A 22160-nucleotide genomic window follows, 5' to 3' on the forward strand; every position below is an offset into this window, starting at 1 on the left:
TCACCACAGACTCAACCTGCAAATTAACCTTTAGGGAATCCTGCACAAGGACTCCCATTAAATTAAATAAGTAGCACAAAAATAGTGAGGTAGTGTTCTTGGGTTCACAAGGTTTTTAAATCAAAATCTGCATGCATTATACTTTTTGGTCTTAGTTCAATGACACTTCTTCCCTCTATCCCCCTCTTGAGATGGTAACTCATTCTGTGTTTGTTTTGGAGGGGCTAACTCATTCTGCATTTTATCCAAATAACTGCTCTTCACTACTGTAGACTAGCAAAGTTAACAGGCAACTCAACTTTGTAGGACATCAAAGCTGAGCACAGCCTTCTGTTCTCATCCAGACCCTCCTTACTCAATTTCCAGTTAGTCACTGGATAGCAATCTGGTAGCGCTCCTGATTTTATCCAAAACCTTGTTCTATAGTAGGGGGCATTGAGACTAATAATATTACAGCATTTCCACTCCAGCTGAATCAACTTAACTCTGATCAAGGCTGGAATGTAGAACCTTCCTGATTTTCAATGCCCAGCAAGACCAATACTATTGCTTTTAAAGCTGGAACTAAACTAGAAGGCTATGTTCACACAACTGAAGCATCTGAAGATTTTATTTTAAAAAGTGCTCTTAACCAAAATTCACATCATCTCTCAGGCTATGCTCTTTAGCTTTTCCACTAATGCACAAAACTGAGAATGATATTTTATTTAAAGTCTCGTCTTGTGCAACATTTAATAGAAGTTCCATTCTGAGACATTCAGTACCATAGAACATTTCAGCACAGAAACAGCCCTTTTGGCCCTTCTTGGCTGTGCCGAACCATTTTTCTGCCTAGTCCCACTGACTTGCACCTGGACCATATCCCTCCAAACCCCTCTCATCCATATACCTGTCCAAGTTTTTAGCTAAATGAGCAAAGTCAGTCACCAACTGCAATGCTATAATCTATCCCAATAATCAAGACCACGAGGCTGTGCTCCTTCTCCCTGCATACAAACAGAAGCTGAAACATGACAATCCAGTACAGAAAATAATACTGAGGAACAAATCTAAAAAACAGCTTGATGAAGGGTCTTGGCCCAAAACGTTGACTGTTTATTCCCATCCACAGAAGCTGCCTGACCCCATTAATTATGTGTAATGCCCTAGATTTCTAGCGTCTGCAGTGCCTCTTGTGCTTAAGGTTAGCTTTATTTGTCACATGTAAATCTAAAAACATACAGTGAGATACTTTGTGTCAATGATCAACACAGTCCAAGATGTGCTAGGGAAAGCCACAAGTGTTGCCATGCTCCTGGTGCCAACACTGGATGCCCACAATTCACTAAGCTTAACCCGTACATCTTTGGTAGGTGGGAGGAAACCCACATAGTCACAGTCTCCTTACAGACAACTGTGGGAACTGAATCCCTGATCTTACAGTTGGCACTGTAAAGTGTTACACTAATTGTTATGCCACCATGCTTCCACATGGTTGCTTTGAGTCAGTAGATTGGTCTTTGCTCACAGACTCAGAACTCAGCCTAGACGAATATGTCACCATTTGCACTGACTATTGGCAAAAGGACCATCTACGTGTTCCCAAACTGGAAACTATGGATAAACCAAGATATCCACTCCCTATTAAAGTCTCAGACTGCAACGTTCAAATGAGGTGACATTTTCTTTACAAAAAATTGACATACGAGCTCCATAAAGCTATCAGAGATGTCAACAGACAACATTAGTCTACAATAGAGTCCCAGACCAGCTGCCAATAATGCGAGAGCTAACAAGCAATGATGGAGTACAAAACTAAGTCAGGTGGCATCGTCAGTAACAATGTTAGTGAGTCCAACATACTGAATGCCCATTCTGAACAGAACAGGATTGCAATGTCACGTTCCTGCTTCCCCTCTCCCTACTGACAGCCTCCAAAGCACCTGAACCCACAGTGTCGCTGCTGCAGATGTCAGTCTACTGGAGAGCAAACACCTGCTGGCTGGTCCTTAGTTCATATGCACCAATGCACCATCACAGCTTGGTGCGGCAACTGCTCTGCACTTGACTGCAAGAAACTACTGACAACTGCGGACACAACTCAGCACCTCACAGGAACTAGTCTTCTTCACTTGGACTGTCAACAGTTCACATAGTTTCAGGAAAGCAGCCTGCATAATCAAAGATCCCACCAACTCAGGACATTCTCTCTACTCCTCTCTCCCATCAGGCAAAAGGTACAAAACGTTGGTAACACATACAGTATCAGCAGGCTCAAAGACAGATTCTACCCCACTAGACCACTGATTGGTTCCCTAGTACAATAAGATGGACACTTGATCCTCACAGTCTATCTGGTTATAACATTGCACCTTACTGTCTACCTGCAATACATTTTCACTGCACTGTGACACTTTATTACGCACTGTTCGTGTTTTACTTTGCATTACCTCAATGCACTGTTGTAACGAACTGATCTATTTTGGATGACATATAATACAAACTTTTCCACTGTACCTCTGCAGGTGACAGTAATAAAACAAATCAAACCAATTTTTTTAAGTCCTGACACTGCAGGGGGAGAAAACAGCTGTTAACATTGCAATTTCTGTTTTTTTACCCATGTGAGGAAAGCAGCAGCACTGCCAGGTGGTTGGATCAATGGGTTCGGATTATGGATGGGACTGGTCTCACATACAACACAATGGAACATCTTATCAATACCAAATAGGCAGACATGTGAATTAAACCATTTAATTGCTCAAATGTAGGATTTCTGACTGTGGTAGCAAATACAGTTACCAGAAAATGTCAATACTAAAAACAGGGGAGAAACGTACCTTTTTAGTTGAAGAGTTGATTGGTATAGAAGCGGAATATACAATTGGGGAAGATGCAGATGCCATATTTTACCCAGGTTCTTGAAGGAAAAAAGATTCGACTGCAATAGAAATAGACCAGTTAGCCACAGCAACAACTGCAGGGGTGAAAATCTTTCTCAAAGCTTTAACGTGCCTTGTACAAAGCAATATGTCAAGATGTTTGTAATAGATTTTTATCTTGTCGACAAATAGATTCGTATCCATGCTCAACCTTAACATGAAAAGGAACTTCTTCAATGTAATTTTACATCAACAAATTATGCTCCAATTAGATACAATTTGCATCTTAAAAATTTAAGCTTGAAACCATGAACCAGAAGGTTTTAAACCACCAGACTTTCAAGACAGCCTCCACAGCCTCCTTCAAACAAATCTGCTAAAATTTGAGTCCTCTTTTCTGATGTAACTTTTCAACTTGACAACATCTCTAGGGGATCTGGAGCCTCCAGTAACCACTGATGTCATCAAGCAGACTGAGTAGCCAAGCAGTCTGAAAATGTTCAGAAAATTAACCAGGAAATGAAAAGCACAAGACGCAAGAGCAGAATTAGGCCATTCAGTCCATCAAGCCTGCTGCGCCATTCCATCATGGCTGATCCTGGATCCCACTCAACCCCATACACCTGCCTTCTCGTCATATCCTTTGGTGCCCTGACCAATCAAGAAACTATCAACTTCCGCCTTAAATATAGGCATGAACTTGGCCTCCACCGCAGTCTGTGGTAGAGCATTCCACAGATTTACCACTCTCTGGCTATAAAAATTCCTCCCTACTTCCATTCCAAAGAGTTGCCCCTCAGTTTTGAGGCTATGCCCTCTAGTTCTGGATACCCCCACCATTGGAAACATCCTCTTCACATCCACCCTATCTAGTCCTTTCAACATTCGGTAGGTTTCAATGACATTCTACCCCTCCACCCCCGCATTCTTCCAAATTCCAGTGAGTACTGTCCCAAAGCTGCCAAACGCTCCAATGTTAACCTGTTCATTCCCGGAATCATCCCTGTGAACCTCCTCTGGACTCTCTGCAATGACAACCTATCCTTTCTGAGATATGGGGCCCGAAACTGTTGACAATACTCCAAATGCAGCCTGACTAGTGTCTAATAATGGCTCAGCATTATCTCCTTGCTTTTATAAGGATAGATTGTATTTTATTTTTACCTCACTTTAAAGTAAAGACTTAAGTAATAGCATGGGCTTAAATTAAAAAGCAAAGCATATTAACAAAGAAAATTAAATGATATTTCAAAGCAGGGATTCCCAACCTCAAGTCCACAAACTGCATGCTTATTGGTATTGATCCATGGCAGAAAAAAAGTTGGGAACCCCTGGTTTAAAGAATGAGCTTTGGAATGAAGGGAGATACTTTCAACAATGACCAAAAACTCCCACATCATTTAAAAGAAAAATTGTATATCTCATTCAAATGTGGCTTAACATTATCAATGAGATTTTACGTGGAAGCACGGAGAAACATCGGGAAATTCCAGGAAGACCTTCTTCGTTGCTGCTGCTGCTGTGAGGTCTAGAACTCTGCTGGGAAGAACAGGCCCCCAGTCCTTGGGGTCACGTTGCCGATGGCCGTTGGCAGGGCCGTCTTAATATGCTCGGCAGAGGATGGTGCTCGGAGAAGCTGTGCCAGAGGGGATGGTCATCGGCTCGGAGGTTCGACAGACTCGGAGTCCGCTGCGGTCAGGTCGCTTTCGGTGTGTGCTGTGTCTGCGAGGCTGGTTTCGACGGAGCTTCCATTGTGTGTTGCGTCTGCGAGGCTGAGTTGGGCGGCGCCTTGGAAGTCCATAGCAGGGATACTCCCTTCTGTCGCCGGCGTGGGATGGCAAGTCTGTCGGGACCTTGGGGACTTGTGGAAACTGTGGTGATTTCTTTTGAACTTACAGTCCTTTAACATCTTGGACTATTTTTACTGTGCCCATAGTCTTTTTTTTATCAATTATGCTATTGTTTGCACTGTTGTAACTACATGTTGTAATTATGTGGTTTTGTGCTGGTCTTGTAGCTTTAGTTTTTGGTCTTGTTTTTGTCTGGTGGATTTGGAGCTCCTTTTCGGGGAACGTGCTAGATGGTAGAGCGATATTAATACACAGCAGCCTCTCCGGACTCTGTATTGGGGATTGCCAAACATTACGTGGATTTTTTGGTGTAGTCTGTTTTGTCATATGCTTTTGTGATATCATTCTGGGGGAACGTTATCTCATTTTTTAACTGCATTGCATTTGTGGTTTCTAAATGACAATAAACTGAATCTGAAGTGTAAAATGTTGAAGCTCACATCACTGTTAATTATTGAAATCTTTACAAAAAATAATAACACAGATAAATTTCTGATTTGTTTCACAACTGATTTTTAACAGATGAGTTTAACACATGAGTGCCAGTAAGCAATAACAGCATTACACCTGCATATTCCTTCTCACTGGTGTGTGGGGTATATATCACTCCACGGTAAATGGAATAATGTTGGCAGGTCCTTTGCACATGATGGAGTACTAGACACATACTACAATTCACTCCATGCATTCCAGAAGAACAAAGGAGGAATCTATGCCCTCAAAATACAAACTGGACATGAAAATTGCTTTTCCACTTTTCCCCCCACATGCATATAAATATAATTTCGACATACACAAAACTGAAGGCATACAGTGGAATAATTCTGCCTACAAGTCAAATATAGCATGGTACAGTGCTCCTATATCCAAGATAATTTCAGTCAGAGCATCATAAGAGCTGCCTTTACAACAGTGTTGAAACTCTGCAAGCTATATCTGTTGACTACAACATTTGTGTGATCCACACTTTAAATATAGAATTATAAAGCTACCAAACACTGCATATGGACTGTGGCACAGAAATATTTTACAAAAGCCAAACTAATTCCTTGTTGGATATTGAACTTTAAAATACTGAGCCTCACAGACCACATTATTAAACCTCTAAACATTAGTTTTATAACAATATGATACTGACATGAAATATGAAGGTTTGTTTTAATCTGTTCACTAATACTACCTGACCTACAGAATACTTTTGCTTTAAGAACCAGCACTATTCATTTCTTTGGTCTGCTTTACAGAAAAATTCACCATCCACATGTTCAAGGTTTAGGACAGGAACGCTCCTAGACAGGACTAAGTACTATGATCCATTGAAGCAGGATCTATTTTCTTAATTCACCCCTCACTGCTATGTCAAGGCTTAAAACTGGAAATGACACATACTGCAAAAAAAATTGTCTTGTTTGTCTGCACCATGGCAGATTGGTCTTCTCAAAACATTTTCTGAACTAGTGAAACAATCCAAAAATAATTAAAGAGAACATCTTTAAATAATCAAGAACAGGACCTCTGGGCTTCTAGAAATGGACAGAAGTGCAAGGAAAATACTTTGCCTTTGTTTGCCAAGGTTCCAGTTAGATCCAAGTAACATCCAGTGCAAGTCCAAGACAGTCTCTAAATCCCAAAGCACGGGAATTGGGAATGTTTTTTTGCTGGACTCAATTATTTTATACAATCCTAAACTTCCAACAACGATGTGAAAGAAAACATGTTGAAGTGCCGTTGATTGTAATTCACATTCAATTACTGCATGATCAGTTAAAAATTACCCAACAATATGAATGCACTTTGAGCTGAACAATTTCTCCTTCTGGTTATCACCATCAGATCATTCATGCAGCTTCATGCCAGTACCCATTATGTGGCTTCAATGCTATGCTCCAAATGGTGACAGCTCAGTAGGATTTTATCAAAAATTCCTTTTACAAGAAATATTTTGTTACTTTTGTAGACTAAAATTGCCATGTAAGCACAAAGTCATGCTGAGGTGATATTCTTGATGTAATTTGACTACATAATATGCTGGGACTTCAGTTTTCATATACAATTGAATTCTAACTGGGGAAGACTTCACACCAAACTTAGAAGCGCAGTATATTCCATTACGTAAATATGCAATGTCAATATTTACTTTAATGAAATTAAGGTTCTTTACATGAAAGATCTGTATACTTAATATAACAGGTCATGCCTCCGCAAAACTTAACATTCTTATTCTTCAGTTCCCACTTCTCTACTCCATACTGTGTAATTTAAGATAACTTAAAATATTTTGACAATATTAAATAGAATTCTGAACAAGGATTCCATTTCTGAAATTTTCCAAACTGTGGAATTTAATGAAGTGAAATAAATAAGAAAAATCATCACAAGTCACAGACAGCTTTGAACATTTTCTGAAGTGGCTCTGAGAGTTCTGTAGGTCTGTAGGACAAAGCCATCTATGTTTGATATTAATATATAAACAAATTCAGATAATTTCATCACTGCTCCAAGGTTAGGATTAACACACATGAAATAATAATAATAGTAAAATATTTATAGAATACTTTTCATACAGACGATGTACTTCAAAATGCTTTACAATGGGATGAAGCATAAAAATGAATGAAAATAAAACTAAAATTATTCAAATTTTATTAAAATATATTGAAAACACTGGGATCGCTTCCCCCCCCCCCCCCACCTCCGTGATTCCCCTGTCCACTCGATTCTCCCAACTAATCTCCTACCTGGCACGTATCATTGCAAGTGACAGCCATGCCACACTTGCCCAATTCACCTCCTCGCTTTCCACCATTCAGGGTCCCAAACAGTCATTCAAGGTGAAGACACTTCACCTGTAAGTCTGTTGGGGTTATCCTTTGTATCCAGTGATCCCAAGTAGCCTCCTTTACATAAGATCGCAAGACATAGGAACATAATTAGGCCATTCAGCCCATCGAGTCTGTTCTGCCACTTCATCATGGCTGATCCATTTTCCCTTTCAACCCCATTCTCCTGCCTTCTCTGCAAAATCTTTCACGCCATGACTAATCAAAAACCTATCAACCTCTGCTTTAAATACACCCAATGACTTGGCCTCCACAGTCGCCTGTGGCAACGAATTCCACAGATTCACCACCATCTGTCTAAAAAAAAATTCCTCCTCATCTCTGTTCTAAATGGATGTCCCTCCATTCTAGGCTGTGCCCTCTGGTCCTAGACTCACCCATTAAAGGGAAACATCTTCTCCACAGCCATTGTCTCTAGGCCTTTCAACATTTGATAGGTTTCAATGAGATCCTCCCTCATTGGTGAGAATCAACACAAATTGGGGGACCACTCTGTTGAGCATCTCCACTCCATCTGCCAAAAGCAGAATATGTTGGTGGCCAACCATTTTAATTCCTATTCACATTCCAAGACATAGTTCAAGGCCTCCTCTTTTGCCACAATGAGGCCACTCTTATGTTGAAGGAGTAACACCTCATATTCTGTCTGGGCAGCCTCCAAACTGATAGCATGAACATCGATTTCTCCTTCCGATAACTTCTTTCTGTCCTCCTTCCTTCTTCTACTATTCTCCACTGACTTCTTACCTCTTCTCAACTGACAATCACTTTATCTTGGTGCCCCTCCTTCTTCCCTTTCTCCTATTGTCCACTCTCCTCTCCTATTAGATTCCTTCCTACCCAGTCAGCTGACTTCACCTATCATCTTCTAGCTATCCTCTTTCCCGTCCCCCCACCTTTTTACTCTGGTGTCTTCCCCCTTCCTTTCTAGTCCTAAACATGGGTTTCTGCCCAAAACATTGATTGTTTATTTATTTTCATAAATGCTGCCTGACCTGCTAAGTTCCTGCAGCATCTTTTGCGCGCTGCTCTAGATTTCTAGCATCTGCAGAACTTTGCGTTTATTAAAACACCTTTACTTTGCATGACAGTACTTTTACTGATAACAACAGAAAACATTCTTTTTCTCTAATGCATATCATCAAGACATACACAGATCCATCATTTCAACCTTGATCATTTCAAATGACTTAGCATCCAATGCCTATTATGTAAACATTCTGGTGCCTTTTGTGTGAAACGGTGATTCACGATTTCATTTGTAAATGGCTACATAATGGGGGTGGGACTCTGAGTTTGAGCAAGTAATGAATAAATAGCAAGAGCAAGTCCAGTAATCAGGACAACTATGGACGCAGTAAAGTCAGGGAAAGGAATATTTAGTCAAAATGAATTTATTTCAATTCTAAAGGTTTAAGACCATAAAACATAGGAACAAAATTTGGCCATTTGACCCATCGAGTCTGTTCCACCAGTCCATCATGGCAAATTTATTATCCCTCTCAACCCTATTTTCCTGTCCTCTCCCTGTCACCTTTGACACCCTTGCTAATCAAGAACCTATCAACCACCACTTTAAATATACTGAATGACTTGGCCCATAGTCATCTGCAGCAATGAATTCCACACATTCATCACCATCTGACTAAAGAAGTTCTTCTTCATCTGGTGTAAAGCGACATCCTTCTATTCTATTCCTAGACTCCCCCACTATAGGAAACATCCTCTCCACGTCCACTCTATCTAGGACTTTCAATATTTGATAGGTTGTATTAAGATTCCCCCCTCCCCCATTCTTCTAAACTCCAGCAAGTATAGGCCCAGAGCCATCAAATGCCACTCATGCATTAACCCTTTCATTCCAGGACTGTTAGGGGGATTAACTCAGAGCATGAATCAGCTCTGAAGACTAGGATATTAACAGAACAGCAGGACTAATATTCCAGGATACAGATGCTACAGGAGGGACAAAGGTAAAGGTAAACAAGGGGGTGGGAAATAACCTTTCTGATAAGAGAGGACACAATAGCAGAAATGCCATGAGACATGGTAGCATAATGGTTAGTGCAATACTAATGCAGCTCAGCAAGCTGGAGTCAGAGTTCAATGCTGGCATCCTCTGTAAGGAGTTTGTACATTTTCTCCATAGAATGCGTTAGTTTCCTCTGGGTCCTCCAGTTTCATCCCAAAGGCGTACTAGTCAGTAGATTAAATGGTCATTGTAAATTGTCCTGTGATCAGTCTAGGGTTAAACCGGTGGGTTGCTGGCAATGGAGTTTGAAGGGCTAGAAGGGCCTGTTATGCACTATATCTTTAAATAAATGAAAATAAAATTAAATAAACTGTAGAAATGAGATGACACTCTTGGGGGATCCAATGAAGCCATATGAAACAAGAAGAAACAAGGGGAGGATCAGTCTAGTAGGGCTGTATTATAGATGCCACAACAGCCTGCAGGAACTTGAGGAGCAGGTGTGTAAAGACACCTTAAAACTCATAGTTTTAAGCTTAATATGGTTGGTTGTATTAGTAGGTAGATTTTAATTTTCCCGTTGTTGACTTGGCCACCCAGTGTTATGAGTCTAGAGGGGGCTCGAATTTGTGGTGTGTCGGGGAAAGTTTCCTGAGTGAACATATAGAGGGCCTTTCTCAGAAGGGTGCAATATTGGACCTTCTCTTAGGGAGTGAAGCAAGTAACAGAAGTGACAGTCAGGGAGCACTTTGACTCCAGTGACCATAATTCTATTAGCTTTAAGATAGTGATGGAAAAGGATAGGGCATGGTTAATTAACCATTGCCTATCCTTTTCCATAAACCCTAAGTAACTGAAGTAGGGTTAATTTTAGGGACATCAGGATCTGGCAGAAGTCGAGTGGGTGCACCTGTCTGAAGAGAAAGGAACAAATGACAAGTGGGGGGTTTTAAAAGAGTGATCACAAGTGTCCAGGAGAAACAGGTTCCTGTTAGGATGAAGGGTAAATCTGGTCAAGAAAAAGGAAGCAAGCAGTCTTCCCTAAAAGTCAGCACGTCCCAGCAAAATCCTTGTAAATTTCTGATGAAAATTAACTGTCCATTTCACTCCATAGAAGTAGGCTGACAAACCGAGTTCCTCAATCATTGTGCATGCTGTTGCATAAATCCTGCTCAATGCAAGGGGAACTGCAGATTCTCAGCACTTGCAAAGCACACTTTCTCTTTTGTCATAGAACATACAAGCAAATAGAATTTCAGATGTGCTTTGTCAAAATTGTTATCAACTAAGAACTTGCAATTCTATTCTTGGAAACTATTCTACCAGCTTATCCATGATTTTCCTGTTTTACATTTGAATCCATCCCATTTGTTTTTAAGAATAATGCACACAAAATGCTGGAAGAACTCAATAGGTCAAGCTGCATCGATAGAGAGGAACAAAGAGTTTGTTTTGAGTAGGACGCTGGTCAAACTACTTTTTATAGCCCAATGAAAAAAAACTTGCCCTCACAACCATTAGATTGGCTGATTATAATTCTATTAAGTTCCTAACTCAAATCACTTTAATTCAAATATAAACCAATAGAAAATGCTTTAACTGTAAAATACTTCAAACGACAGGAAAAAGTGGGGTTACACTTTTGTTTCACACAGAAGAAAATCTGCAGATGTTGGAAATCCAAACAATACACACAGAATGCAGGAGGAACTCAGCAGACCAGGCAGCATCTATGGAAAAGAATAAATAGTCGGACATTTCGGGCCGAGATCTTTCATCAGGACCCTTTCGTTCACCTTTTTCCAGTTTTATTTATAAATGCCTTTTGAACTTTGATGGTTTTAAACTCTCATTTACAAACCAGTTTTGACTAATAACATTGATTCACATTCAAATATTTAATGAATGCTCCAATCTACTTTCACCACAGGCCTGCTCCCAATGAGTCCTGCAGGCTACTAAGGGGCCACTCTGATGCTCTCCACTTGATTGGACTTGTGCTTCAGGTCACAGAACACTGCCTCACATTCTGTAATCCAATATTTGCTTTGCAACCCACACTTTGGTGCAGTGTATCTAGGGGCAGAGCTGTCCATATGGTGGATCTGCAAGAGAATGAGGGTATTGTACACTGGCTGGGTGCAGCGGACGTGGGTGTAGAGCTATGGTCCAGACTTATACTGGACTAGCTTACATCCACATTTTTTTGATTATTCATGGAACTAACCCCCTCAGTTACACTATATAATCAAAAGTCAACCGTAGTCTCAAGTCCTATGCAAAACCCAAGCTGAAATTTAAGTCTACACTGAAGTAGAGCGGCGTTGTTTGATGTATTCCTTTAGAAAGACAAAGTCCTATCTTCCTGGATGCTGCAATTGTGAAGGCCAGCTGAGAAAACAGGTGAGGGTTCAGTTTCTGTCATCTCAGACAGCACTTCTGACAAGACTTTAAACTTCAGAAATAAATTAAAGATCCATGCTGATACAAGACTGAGCTTACTGTTGATTCCTAGTATCCTAGACCATTATCACCCTTACCTAACCAAATACTGAAGTATTGGTTGTCATATTGCTGTGCAAGAGATATCATATACACAATTTGGCAGCAGCACACACACACATACACAAAACCACCGCTGTAGCATAGTGGTTAGGGCAATGCTATTACAGCTCAGGGATTTGGAATTCAGAGTTAAATTCTGACATCATCTGTAAGGAGTCTGTACATCTTCCCCATGGAATGCACAGATTTTCTCCAGGTCCTCTGGTTTCCTCACAGTCAGAAGGCTTACTGATTAATAGGTTAATTGGACATTGTAAACTGTCCCACGATTAGCTAGGGTTAAATTGGGGTTTGCTGGGTGGTATGGTTTGAAGGGCATATTCTGCACTGTATCTCTAAATAAATAAACCCTCTGTAATTTGTAAAAAAAAAGGAATAATAAAGCAACCAATAAAAATTATTAATCAAGTTAGATATGTTTTTCCCCTTTGAAATTACTGGACACAAGGGAACACATTCAAACTGTGGCCAAAAGAAATGATTTTTTTTAACATGAAAAAAACCCTCTGATAGAGTAGACAATACTAATGACCAGTAGCTTACTGTCCTCAAGGGTGGTGGAAGCTGAAATATTTAATGAGTTTGAAGGAACATTGTGTAGGTACTTGAGGGAGATGCTCTTGTAGAGGTTAAAGGATAGAGCAGAGAGAAAGAACTGTAGAGGATTCTTTACAGAGAGCAGGCAGGGACTTAGTGGTTTCCACCGCATTTTCCTATGCTCTATAACTCTATGACACTAAGTGCTTTACAGTAGGAAACATTTAAGTATCTGTATCAATTGGGAAGACTAATGGGGCAAGATTAAACATTCAATTTGACTAACGGACACAACAATGAATATTACCGACTGGTCACTTATTCTGAATGCTCTAAACTGAAAGATGTCCATGTCAAAATTCAATTAGTAAGAATACATCACATTTTCTGAAAAAATTCAATGCAACCAACAAAATAATATTTAAATTACATTTCCCCAAACATGGCCACTTGGATTTCTGCAGGTCTAACTGCCTCTGAAACATTGACAATAAATGTTTCATTAACATGAAGGCTAAATCAATTACTTAGGCATCTGATCAGCTATGTTCACTACTACAACTGATTAGTTAATACTCTCCAGGGTACAAGTCATGAATATGACTGCTCATGATGGACAGGTCTCTATTCAGGGCATACTACAAGTGATTAATGAGGTTTGAAATCTTAATGTTTCAGGATAGTAATTCTGGTGAAATCACATGGGTAGCATTTACTATAGTTTTGATGGTTCTAATGGCATAAAATCATCTCTAGGGTACTGTAGCCACCGTACAATGCAGTAGTTTGGGATTAGATTAATTTTGAAAACCATGCTATAATTTCAAAGATTCATAATTAAGATGGTAGCTCATTACCTTTGGCTTACTCCTATTCCTGTGCCGAAACAATTTGCTTTAGCTGCTTCAGAAATTGCAAGCTCCTCACTCAACTGTTTATTGAAGGAGTTAGCCCACACTGACATGCAGCAAGACCTGGACAACATAAAGGTTTGGGCTAATAACCAGCAGGTAAAAATCATGTCAATCAACTCCCCCGAAACAACTCACCTTAAAATTCATCTAACTTCATTACAATCTCACCTTTACTAAATTTCCCCCAATCACTTTTCCACTCAGAGGATAATGAGAGCGTGGAACAAGCTGCCAGTGGAAGTGGTGGATGTAGGTTCAATTCCAACATTTAAGAAGGGTTTGGATAAATATATATTGGGAAGGGCGTGGAAGTCTAAGCTCCAGGTGCAGGTCAATGGAGCTAGGCAGAATAATAGTCCTGCATGGACTAGATGGGCCAAAGAGCCTGTTTCTGTGCTGTCATTGTCCAGATACTTACTGGACCCATCATATTGGCTGTAAGAACAAATGAGTAGGTAGATGTTCTATGATAAATGAACTAATTTCCAAGAGCCCACAACCTTCCACAATCGACGTGTGCCCTGATGAGTTCAGTTCCATTACCCCTTAAAGGAGATTGGCAGCAACTAGCACAAGTCAGCTTACATATCCACCACCAGAAGCACCATCTACCACCAAAACCCCACACCACTCATACAGGAACATCAGCTTCTGCAATTTCTAGCAGGTACATGTTCTCTGGAAATCCTCAAATCACCACAATTTTATCTGAATTCTCTAGCCACTAATATCATGAGCATTTATGCTTCCTTTTTTCCAGAAAAGTAGAAGCAGAATGTTTTCTTGTAACCAATCACCCTCTTGAAACTATTCTGTATTTGCATCACAATCAAGATCCTAGAACTCCTTACCCAACACCTTCACTACATTGCTGAGTGTGCTACAGAATGCTATAATCCCATGATTTTAAAACAAAAATAATTTCCCTATAAGGCTTTCTCAATTTATCCTCACCTAATATAAAACATATTCTAAAATTCATGTCCGCATATTGCAAGCAGATGCATCAAGAAACTGCAACAGAGACATATAAACAGTAATTGTTTTGGATGACAAAAATATTAGGTCAGAACAGTTAAGCACAACATTCACAATTCAGAACATTTTGTAGGCTGAACAATTTACTTCATGACCATAAATACACTGTGTTACAGTTGCCTTTTTTGAGGCAACACAGTACCACAGTGTTAGCACAACACATTACAGTACCTGCGAACTGGGTTCAAAGTAAGGACTTCGTATGTTCTCCCAATGACCCTGTGGGGGTGTTTCAGTTTCTCCAGCAATCAAGACATACTGGTTGGTAGGTTATTGGAAATTGTCCCATGACTAGAGTAGGGTTAAATCAGGGGTGTTCTGCACTGTATCTCAATAAATAATAACATTTTCAGGTCTGTGAAGGGACACATGCACTGCTTCGACCAAAACAAGAAGCTCTGGCATATCAACCAATAGCCATGCCAGTTCAGATGCAAGGGTGCTTTCATTCATTTCAAATGGAGTCAGTAGTTTTGAAAACAAGAGATGTTCAAGGTAATTTACAATTCTAAATTACATTAATATATTTGATTGTTTTCCAATGTTTAGTCATTTTTATCCAGTTATGTTTTTAAGAAGTATTTTAATGATTTCAAATCATTAAAAGAGGCACTTACAAACATCCAGTGAGCCCAGAAGTGCAGTACCAGCTACACAAGTAGAAAAGATGGTAAAGGCAACATAAAACATCTTTGCCTTACTTGCCTTCATTGATAGAAGTGTTGAGTGTAAGAGTAAGAAAAGTCATGCTATATAAATTTTCAGTCGAACTGCAGTGTGCAGTTCCAAATATCTACTCTATCTGTGTCAGTTCTGGTCACCCCATTAAAGGAAGAATGTGGAGACTATCAAGAGGGTTCTGGAGAGGTTTACTAGGATGCTGCTTGGATTAGGTTATAAGAGCTACGAGAAAAGGTTGAACAAACTAGGGCTATTGTCCTTAGAGTATCAAAGACTTGACAGATTTTTGTAAATTATTGAGACAAAGATGGAGTAGACTGTCAAAATCTTTTTCCCATGGTAGAACTGTCAAACACCAGAAGACGTGCTTTTAAGGTTATAGGGGGGGGAAGTTTAAAAGCAATGCAAGAGGTCTGTTTGGGTTTGTTTAAAAAACACAGAATGTGACAGGTGCCTGGAATAGGTAACCGGGCCAGTAGATAAACACATGAAGAAAATGGAGGGATATGGCATCACGATCAGAACAATATTGTGGGCTGAATGGCCTGTCCAATGCTGTAATGTTCTATGTTCTATTTACTGTCAGAAGGTCTTGTACTCCAAGCGAGAGGGAGATTCCTAGGTCAGTTTACCATTTGAAGAGCTACTCCAGGTAAATCCCATCTCCTGCTTTAAAAAGGGATGTCTGCAACTTTATCAAAACCCTATTAGCTTCTAGTATCGTCAGCAGCTTTATTTTTTCTCCAAAAAAAACAGAAATAGCAGCTGCCTGGCAGCTCATTAGTATTGAAGTTTTGTGTTAGAGTTCCTATACATCCTAAGTATCCTCTGCAGTTTGATATGTATTTGCGTTAGGTTTGCTAATCTCTTTAGCAGAAAGATATTACAAATGTTTAAGAAAACAGCACACAAAAAATGTTTGATCAACTTAAAACAAAACAGTTCATGACAGGTCTAGTAACATCTGCAGAGAAAAGCACAACACAACTCTGCTCAGAACTTTGTAATGAAGGGTACCTTTTCTCTTTAGACGTGCATATATTTGTAATATTTTTTCATTTTGGTTCAGCTCTCAGCGATATTTTCCACATTTTCCACTATTAAAACTAGATACTGGATACATAAACTACCGGTAGATACTCTTTACTTACAATAAACTAATGAATCCAGCCATATGAATGTTGTATTTTCCTTTTGACCTGCCACAAGAAATCTCTTTAAAAAGTCACATTATAGTTCCACCAATACCCAAATTGATTAAGGAAATGAATACCTGAGCTTTTCAATGTGGAAAGGTCATAAATTCCAACAGCACTAATAAGGTGATGGCAAATTACAGACATTCTGCAACTGGTCCTGTTCAGTGCAGAATATTGCAAAGCCTGATCGAAAATCCATGCTTCTGATCACTCTGAAATTTCTGCTGGCTATAGAAATGTGTAAACATCATGCAAGGAAAGGGTCTAAATAACAGAAACCCTATACAGTCAAACAGAGTAAATACAAAGAGAAGTTAGCTTACAGAGAAAGGACACATTTTGGATCCAGGGATGTAACCCTTTACTAAAAAAGGGCTGAACGTAAATAGAATACGTGTTGTCATGGTTTCAATATTATTTGTAACATGAATAATGTGGATTTTTGATCAGGCTTTGCAATATTCTGAACTGAACAGGACCGGTTGCAGAATGTCTGTAATTTGCCATCACCTAATTAAGTGCTGTTGGAATTTATGACCTTTCCACATTGAACATGCTTTAAATAAAGCATTTTTACCTACTTAACTGGAACTTGTTCATGACTGATAATGGCACCACAGACTATTCAGTGAATAAGGTAAACCCAATTTATAATTACTATATTGAATTTTATTGAACAAACAATTGCAGGTCTGAGAGTGAGGAACGACCCGAGGTTTGGCCGACTTGGGTGCCGGGCCAGAAGAGAGGGACGAGCTGGTGTTCAGCTGCTGTTCTGCGTTGAACTGAGGCTGTGGCCTGCAACCAACTTTAATCTGGCTTTACTGTCTTCTCCTATCTAGCACCTAAATCACTTGTATCATTCAGTCCCTTCCAAATTGCCTTTGCTCTACCCTCTTCCGCAAGTCAAAATGTTAACCAGGTTCAGGAACAGTTATTACCCCTCAATCATCAGTCTCTTGAACCAAAGGGGTAACTTCACTTGCCCCATAATTGACATGTTCCCACAACCTGTGAACTCACTTTCAAGGATTCATCTCATGTTCTCAATATTTATTAATAATTTACTTACCATTATTATTCCTTTCCTTTTATATTTACACACTGGTTGAACACCCAAGTTGGTGCGATTTTGCGCTGACTCTACAAGGGTTATTATTTGATGGATTTATTGAGTATGCCCGCAAGAAAATGAATCTCAGGGTTATATATGGTGACCTATCAGTACTTTGATAATAACTTTAACTTTTCCTTTAACTGATTAAAGATCACTGACCCAAATTGTTGTCTCTCATGCTGCCCAAAAATACTTCCAGACCAACAAGAATCCAAATCCGATTTATTGTCAATGATGGAAGTTGTGAAGTTTATTATGTGGCACAAGTTACAATAAAACATAAATAAGTAAGAGTCACAGAATGCTACAGCCCTAAACAGCCCATCTAGCCCATGTAAGCTATTATTCTGCCTAACCCCATCAATCTGCACCCGATCCATGTACCTATCCAAAGTACAAAGCAGTGCAAAAGAGGAGTAGTGAGGACCTTTCCAACAGATTTTCTGATCTGTAGTCCATATGTGTTACTTGAAAACTAACTTTTTTGAAAGTTCTTCATTGAACAAAGTTGATTTCTAACAAGCATACAGCACCTTAATATACTATTTCCTAAAATTCCACTTAACTTTTCTGAAAGTTTTACAAATTGTCACATTGTTCCTTCATTAAATGCTCCCACTCAGGCTTCAAGAAACACATGCTGTCTTGATGGCATTAAAAATAATAATTCTACTGTATCAATAGACAATAGACAGTAGGTGCAAGAGTAGGCCATTCGGCCCTTCTAGCCAGCACCCCTGGCTGAGTATGGCTGATCATACACAATCAGTACCCCGTTCCTGCCCTCTCCCCATATCCCTTGACCCTGCTATCTATAAGAGCTCTATCTAACTCTCTCTTGAATGCATCCAGAGACTTGGCCTCCACTACCTTCTGGGGCAGAGCATTCCACATATCCACCACTCTCTGGGTGAAAAAGTTTTTCCGCATCTGTTCTAAATGGTCTACCCCTTATTCTTAAACTGTGGCCTCTAGTTCTGGACTCACCCATCAGCGGGAACATGCCTTCTGCCTCCAGTGTGTCCAATCTCTTAATAATCTTATATGTTTCAATCAGATCCCCTCTCATCCTTCTAAATTCCAGTGTATACAAGCCCAGTCGCTCCAATCTTTCAACATATGACAGTCCCGCCATTCCAGAAATTAACCTTGTGAACCTACGCTGCACTCCCTCAATAGCAAGAATGTCCTTCCTCAAATTTGGAGACCAAATCTGCACACAATACTCCAGGTGGGGTCTCACCAGGGCCCTGTACAGCTGCAGAAGGACCTCTTTACTCCTATACTCAATTCCTCTTGTTATAAAAGCCAGCATGCCATTAGCTTTCTTCACTGCCTGCTGTACCTGCATGCTTGCTTTCATTGATTGATGTACAACACCTAGATCTCGTTGTACTTCCCCTTTTCCTAACGACTCCATTTAGATAGTAATCTGCCTTCCTATTGTTGCCACCAAAGTGGATAACCTCACATTTATCCACATTAAACTGCATCTGCCATACATCTGCCCACTCACTCAACCTGTCCAAGTCACCCTGCATTCTCATAACATCCTCCTGACATTTCACACTGCCACCCAGCTTTGTGTCATCAGCAAATTTGCTAATGTTACTAATCGGAAGCACAAACTTCAAAGGACAGACAAAAATAGTGGTGCTAGAAAGTTTGTGAACCCTGTAGAATTTTCTCTGTTTCCGCATAAATATGACTTAAAATATGATCAGATCTTCATGCAAGTCCTAAAACTAGAAAAAGAGAACACAATTAAATAACACAAAAACATTATACTCGCTCATTTATTTATTGCAAAAAATGATCCAATATTTAATGTCTTTGTTGGAAAAAGTATGTGAACCTTTGCAGAAATGTCTTTTACAAAAGCTATTTGGAGTCAGGTGTTCCAGTCAATGAGATGAGATTGGAGGTGTGGGTTGTAGAGGTGCCCTGTCCTATAAAAGACAAAGTCAGGTTACTAACAGAGCCTGCTCTTCTCAAGGAAGATTTGTTTATGTGCACCATGCCTCAATCCAGACAACTTTCAGAGGACCTTAGAGAAAGGTTCATAGAGATGCATGAAACTGGAAAGGGCTACAAAAGCATTTCTAAAGACCTAAGTACTCATCAATCCCCAGTAAGAGAAATCATCTACAAATGGAGGAAATTCAGTACTGTTGCTACTCCCTAGGAGTGGGCATCCTGCAAAGATCACAGCAAGAGCCCAATATGCATTGCTGAAGGAGGTTTAAAAAAAAGAACCCAACAGTAACAGCATAAGACTTGCAGAGATCTTTAGAACTTGTTAAAGGCTCTGTTCATGTGTCCACTATAAGAAAAACACTGAACAAGAATGGTGTTCATGGAAGGACACCATGGAGGAAACCACTGCTCTCCAAAAAAGAACAGTGCAGCACATCTCCAGTCTGGATGTTTTACAATGCTTCTGGGACAATATTCTGTGGACAGTTGAGACAAAAGTTTAACTTTTTGACAGAAATGCACACCACTGTGTTTGGAGGAAAAAGGGCACTGCACACCAACACATAAACCTCATCCCAACTGTGAAGCATGGTGGAAGGAACAGCATGGTTTGAGCCTGCTTTGTTGCCTCAGGGTCCGGACAACTGTCAATCAATGAGGGAACAATGAATTCAAAATTATATCAAAACATTTTACAGGAGAATGTCAGAGTAGTAATAGAAGTTGGATAATGCAACAAGACAATGATCCAGTAAACAAGAGTAAATAAAAAAAAGAATAGTTTAAAAAAGATTTGTGTTTTGGAATGGCTGAGTCAAAGTCCTGAACTTAATCCTATAGAAATGTTGGGGAAGGACCCGAAGGAAGCCCACCAACATCCCAAAGTTGAAGCAGTTTTCTAAGGAGGAATTGCCTAAAATTCCACCAACCTGATGTGCAGGACTGATCAACAGTTACCAGAAATGTTTGGTAGAAGTTATTGCTGTACGAGGGGGTCACACCAGTTATTACTTTTCCAACAACTGCATGTGATATTGGATAATTTTTCTCAATAAATAAATGAACAAGTACATTTTTGTGTTATTTATTTAACTGGGTTCTCTTTATCAAATGTTAGGACTTACGTGAAGATCCGATCATATTTTAGGTCATATTTATGCAGAGACAGAGAAAATCCTACAGGGTTCACAAACTTTCTAGCACCAGTGTATGTGAAACCACATACCGCATTATTCATCGTAATTTCACCCAATATTTACAGCTCGTAGGAGGACAGACATTCACAATTAATAAAACACAGTGTGGTGACGGAAGTTTTTGTTTTGCCCCCACTTTATTTCGCAGCTCCTGTCCCGGGATGGTTTAATGCTCTGACCTGAACTACTGTTAACTTTGACACCTGCCCCAGTACAGAGAGGTGACTCCAGGCAGGCCCAATCTAGCAGCAGCCCTTCACCTGGCACAAACGGCCCTCTCGTTATTAAATCCCGCTGTGAACACCACAAACAGCGTGCGACCGGCTGAAAGCCTCCTTTGAATGGATAACAATGCCAGTATCAGGAGAAGCAATACCTGCTATGTGCGCGGCCAGAAGTCCCTCAGGCCCGAAACCGCCGCCCGCCTGTTGCTGCCGCCGCTGCCTTCGCCAACCGCATCACCTGACCATACCACTGCGCAGACGTACCGGGCCGCGCGGAATCATGGACAATGTAGTCCAACCCAACCCGACGGACCGTACGGCTTCTTTGTTCTGATACTCCAAAGGGCAAGTGGACAGACAGAGAGAGAAAAAAAGGCAGCGTAATAGAATGGCTTCTATTTGTTTGGATGCCGCTCCACCATCAAGAAAGCTGGACACCATTTTTTATTGAAGCAACATATAAGACGTCCTATCTGGATGCAACACACCTTGGTAGGGCAACTGCTCTGCCCAAGACTTAAAAGAAACTGCAGAGAGTTGTGGACACAGCTCAACACACGATGGAAACTCGCCTCGCTTCTATGGGCGCTATCTACACTTCTTTCTACCTCAGTAAAGCAGCCAGCATAATCAAACACCCCACCCACCCCACTCTCTTCTCCCCGTCCCGTCAGGCAGAAGCACGTACCACCAGGCTCAGAGACAGCTTCAGCACAGTGGAAAGATATAAAATTGCAATAAATTATTCATGGCCCACTCAGAAATCCAAATGAGGGAGGGAAAATTTCTTTCTGAATCACTGAGTGTGGATCTTCAGCCTCCTCTACGTTCTCCACCATGGTAGTAACACGAAGGGGCACATGTCCCAGATGGTGGGGGTCTTTAGTGATGGATACTGCTTCTTGAGGCACCACCTTTTCAAGATGGGGGTATGAAGGTTTGTGCTCGTGATTGAGTCAGCTGGGTCTACAGCCCTTTACAACATCATGTGATCCTGAGGATTGGGGCCTCTGTACCAGGCAGTGATGAAACCAATCAGAATGTTCTCCATTGTACATCAATAGAAATTTGCAAAAGTTTTTGATGACATACCAAATCTCCTAAAACTCCTAGTGAAGTAATGCCTTTTTTATGATTGCATCAATGAGTTGGCTCCAAGACAGATCCTCTGAGGTGTTGATCCACAGGA

At 40.3% G+C, this 22160-nt stretch overlaps 1 protein-coding gene across 2 annotated transcripts in view; it reads right to left on the reverse strand.

The window, feature by feature from the left end:
• Positions 1-21220, reverse strand: part of LOC140734181 (myotubularin-like) — a 134871-nt gene extending 113651 nt beyond the window's left edge. For both annotated transcript variants that reach the window (XM_073057827.1, XM_073057828.1), the window contains exons 1-2: positions 21124-21220; positions 2820-2920 (exon numbers count right to left, since the gene is read on the reverse strand). In XM_073057827.1, coding sequence (XP_072913928.1) covers positions 2820-2885 — 66 coding nt within the window. In that variant the 5' untranslated portion in view covers positions 2886-2920; positions 21124-21220. The remainder of the gene's footprint in view (positions 1-2819; positions 2921-21123) is intronic.
• Between the last annotated feature and the right edge of the window lie 940 nt (positions 21221-22160).

The sequence above is a fragment of the Hemitrygon akajei genome, chromosome 10, assembly GCF_048418815.1.
Source record: "Hemitrygon akajei chromosome 10, sHemAka1.3, whole genome shotgun sequence".
Taxonomy (NCBI): Eukaryota; Metazoa; Chordata; class Chondrichthyes; order Myliobatiformes; family Dasyatidae; genus Hemitrygon; species Hemitrygon akajei.